The following is a 4,592-nucleotide window of genomic DNA, read 5'->3' on the forward strand; positions in this document are numbered from 1 at the left end:
CCACATCCACGTGCGGGGAAATATATTCTCATGAAAATCATAGCTAGTAAATTGACGAGCTAGATAATTTGATGGCAAAACATTTATTATAATACTATTTTTATAAACTATCAAGAAAGGTCTTTGTTATATGCTTGTGATAAATCCGAAGACAAATAAATTCATGAAAAACTCAAAAGCCCCTAAACCAGGAGAATACAAATCAGTCACGTGGTATCATCTCTGTGAGGGACAAACCAGAAAACATGGAAAGGGGCAGTGATGTCAAACACAGGCTAGCATCCAATGACCAACACTTTGGGGCCTAAAATTACGACTGAATTGTCGATTTCTTGGTAAACTCGTTCATTTTGAGTAGTTACGTGTCAACGTTTCTTCAGTATTTGCAATTTCTGAGGTCACAAAACACTCTATTCTACTCATAACGGTTTACCCCTATCAGTACATGAGTCAAAATGGCGACGACCATCGGTGAACATTCGCCGGGCGACGAACTTTACAACGCTTTCAAGTACATGATCTTGTTCTCTTTGTGTTTTGCCTTCTTCTCATGGAGGAACATTGTGAAGAAGGGCCGTCCCCCGTGTATGGACGGCTGGATCCCGTGGTTCGGCTGCGCCATCGACTTCGGAAAAGCCCCTCTTGACTTCATCGAAGAGACAAAGCGGAAGGTATGATCGATCATGCCATCTGTGGTCGCCCCGACCTTTGATCTTCTCTTATTCTCCTGTCAGCAAGTCTGTTCTGTGTCAGTCTTCATACGTTATCTATGTGGACTGTAGCACGGAGTGCCACGCACACTTTTAAGGCACGTTTACTGACGATTTAGCTTTGTTCGCATCACAAACAAAATGATGTAGCAAATTAGATTAGGAACCATTGTAATTCATTTATCATAAATACATGATGAAAGCGTCACGGTCACAACTCATCAAATAATATACCAAATCAATAGCAAAACCTCCATAACACAGTATGCTCTAAATGTGTCCATGACTGTCAACTGCCAACAGATTAGTGGTGTGGTTTTCCGGACCATTTCCCTAATCTTTCTGACAGACCACGGTTATCTGATTACCCATCTCCCAGGGCGGTGGCTGTCAGTAGATAAACACAACTGCTCTACAAGATCCTGCCCTGGAAGGCTAATCATTTTTAGTCTCAGGAAAAGACAAAGAAGAGAAGTTATGAAACTTATCATAACTAACATAATTTGTGATTTTAGAAGTCAGGTATTGAACTTTGAAGTTATGTTCTTCTTCTGGGGTCACCACTTCAGTTGCACTCTCACACTCCAGTACTCCACATGTGCCTTTTCTCTAAAGGTCAAGTCAAGTCTTGGGGTCAGAGCTTCCAGGTCTTCCTTGGTGCAAGGTATGGCAGGAGGTACCCTGGGAAAACGCAGACTCCTAAGGAGGCACGCAAAGTTTACCGATCCCTACAACACACGCATGGAACACCTGCCGCCTAACACCCGGTCCCGCCGGCCCTCGTACCAGCTGGCCCCTACTAACACGAGCCTCTTTCGGAGAGCGATGTTGGGGACCGGCGTAAGTGGGGCCAGCTGGTAGTGGGGCGGGTGCATAGAGGCGGGAGGGCGCGCGTTAGGCAGGGGATCGGTAACTCTTATTTGCGACTCTTATTTGCGAAGCTTCTCGAGCAGGTTTCCCAGGGTAGGCAGGAGGGGGCAGACAAGAATGTGTGTCACACAGTCTGCTCCTGCCTGCAACCGCATACCATTTGCACATGTTTAGCTCTTTTCATCTTGGTAGAGCATTTTTCGGTGTCTAGTAACATCTGTCAGTCCATAGTTAGGCCACCTGTGTCCTACTCCCTTGCAACCTATACAGTTCCACTCCCATGTGTATGGCTTATCTCCATCTGCTTGTGTCCATCACTATATTTTCCCCGGCTCTTTGTTGATGGGGACATCCTGGAAAGTGTTTACTAGTATATGTACATCTTTGTATCTTAGCTTGGGTCAACTCCTCATAGGGAATACTGTTATTGGACTTTGTATCATGATATAAAAGACTAACATGTATCGGTATCCTATGTGTGATATTCCAGCTGGGTCCAGTGTTCACCATAGTTGCAGCAGGGAGGTGGATGACATTTGTCACAGAACCAGAAGACATCACCACCTTCTTCCAGTCCCCAAACCTGGACTTCCAGAAAGCTGTACAGGATCCAGTCTCACACACAGGTAACTTCTCAGCCATACTCACACTAAAACCATGTATGTAGGTCATGTATCCTATCGCTATCATTACCTAAATCAGGTATATTAGTATAGGAGGAGCTAGCCACCATGCATGGATGAGGAAAAATGAATAAAAAAACACAATGGGCCACAGACATACATGTATAGGAGTAGAGTATAGATCTTCGGTTATGTAGGAGTCTCACTCCAGTTGAAACAGCTCCTTTTGAACACCTTGATGTCTCTTCACTCAGCATACAGTCATGTTACGTTTATGTGTTTTGTCCAGAGCTCTATAATTATACATGAATGGATGATTTTCCATAACTTTGTCTAGTCTTGCCTTATGGATGGATGGACGGACATGTAACAGAATCTTGTGATGTGAAGACAGTCCTTACATTATTCGACTTTATTCAGATCCACTTTTAGCTATTGCAACATTATGTTGCCAGCTATTCTTCCAGTGGTCTACATAAAATACATTAATACACGCACAACATTACATACATACAAAACATAATATGTACATACCATATAGTATACTTATTTTGCTGACATACCCATCTTCATACAGCATATTTCTCTTTTCAGCCTCAGTGAGTACAGAGTCGTTCTTTCAGCACCACACAAAGATCCACGACACGATAAAAGGGCGCCTGGCGCCCGCAAACCTGCACAGCTTCTGTTCCAACCTGTGGGGGGAGTTCAAGCAACAGTTGGAACAGCTGGAGCATCATGGGAAGGATGACCTCAACACACTAGTGAGGAGGTAAGCTATCTCACTCGCTACTGCTACAGGGCTTGAAATACTTTTTTCTGCATACCTGCGCTGGTGCAGGTAACATTGAAAATTACCTGCACCAGACAAATTTTACCTGCACCACTCTGAATTTAGGAAGAATACTAAAATTGTTGAGGAACCATTGCTATTTTTTTGTTTCATACTTAATAGGTGGTAACAGTCGATGCAGCTAATAACAATCCACATACACCTATATCATATGACATTTACATATAAAACCCAGTACATGGACTAGTGCAGGATAGGTGCAGGTAGACACCAGAAATACCTGCACAGCTCCAATTTTACCTGCACTAACCTGCATATGCAGGTGGTATTTCGAGACCTGTGCTATCATGTTTATCTTACTTTGTTCCCCCTATTGGGGTTTTGTAACTAGGACACTGCCGTGGAATGCAGAGTACCCAAGTCAGCAGAAAATGCACCGCTTCCTTAAAATATTTTGCAACCAGTTGGCTGATACGCACACATGTTTTTACATATTTGTTTATACACATGGAGTCAAAAACTATTGGTAGAATTACACTTATTAAAATTAATGCATAACCTATACAGGGGCAAAGCTGTATGAATTGAGCAACAGTTTGCTGTTATACTGTTTGCCCCATCTTTTATCACTGGTATAAGGAAACAGTGTTTGCAATAAATGCTAATATCAACAATATGTACCTGCTGTAATTAATGTTGATTACTAAATAGATTGAACAGTGGGTTGTCATAATTATGTGTCCTTGTTATTTCAGGTGCATGTTTGCTGCAGTAGTCAACAACCTGTTTGGTGCAGAAAACGTGCCCACAGACAAGGACAGGATACAGGAGTTCTCTGATATCTTTGTCAAGTATGATGCTGACTTTGAGTATGGGTCTCAACTGCCACCATTTTTCTTAAGGTACAAACTGGGTTCAGTCTTTGTCTTTGGAATAGTATAATGTCTATGTCAATGTCCGACAATTGCTTAACTTTATCCTTATTGCCTAACCTCATATCAAATGCAAATTTTATCAATAGCAAAAGTAGCAACTTAAGGATTTTATTTCTTCCTTGGAAGTTTTAACTTCAATCCTACCATTATTTTATACTATTATAGGGAATGGGCAGAGTCCAAAAAGTGGCTGTTGTCACTTTTTTCAAGATCAATAGCTAATATGGAGAGAAAGGAAACAGAATCTCAAGTAAGTCCTTGAAAACTTGCATCAAGCCCTTCGTTAATATCATTGATATAGATTTTATTCTATGGCATACAGCTTGCAAGAAATTACTTAGTTACTATTGGCAATTTTCCTAACATCTGAAACTCATATTGTACATGTAGCTCTTCAAGAGATCATACAGTATGACAAGTCATACCATGATTGACATGTATGTAAAGTATATTTTTCATCATTTTTCACTTCAGACTTTGCTGCAGTCTTTGACCAAAATGGTGGACAGGCCCCATGCACCTAACTATGCACTCCTGATGCTGTGGGCCTCACAGGCTAATGCTGTACCTGTAAGTAGGGGGATTTAATTGTGAGGGAGTAAATAAAGCTACACGCATATGAGTTAAAATCTTTGCATCCTGTTGCATTGTTCTTGATGTG

At 41.7% G+C, this 4,592-nt stretch overlaps 1 protein-coding gene across 2 annotated transcripts in view; it reads left to right on the plus strand.

The window, feature by feature from the left end:
- The first annotated feature begins 269 nt into the window (after positions 1-269).
- The window catches only part of LOC118422536 (24-hydroxycholesterol 7-alpha-hydroxylase-like), an 8,812-nt gene continuing 4,489 nt past the window's right edge, over positions 270-4,592 (plus strand). Inside the window, exons 1-6 of one of the 2 annotated variants that reach the window (XM_035830166.1) lie at positions 270-671; positions 2,071-2,206; positions 2,798-2,975; positions 3,752-3,898; positions 4,097-4,181; positions 4,406-4,501. In XM_035830166.1, coding sequence (XP_035686059.1) covers positions 456-671; positions 2,071-2,206; positions 2,798-2,975; positions 3,752-3,898; positions 4,097-4,181; positions 4,406-4,501 — 858 coding nt within the window. In that variant the 5' untranslated portion in view covers positions 270-455. Of the gene's footprint in view, positions 672-1,172; positions 1,233-2,070; positions 2,207-2,797; positions 2,976-3,751; positions 3,899-4,096; positions 4,182-4,405; positions 4,502-4,592 lie in introns of those variants that run through there. The other variant, XM_035830165.1, reaches the window with a different exon arrangement.

The sequence above is a fragment of the Branchiostoma floridae genome, chromosome 9, assembly GCF_000003815.2.
Source record: "Branchiostoma floridae strain S238N-H82 chromosome 9, Bfl_VNyyK, whole genome shotgun sequence".
In the NCBI taxonomy this organism is placed as follows: domain Eukaryota; kingdom Metazoa; phylum Chordata; class Leptocardii; order Amphioxiformes; family Branchiostomatidae; genus Branchiostoma; species Branchiostoma floridae.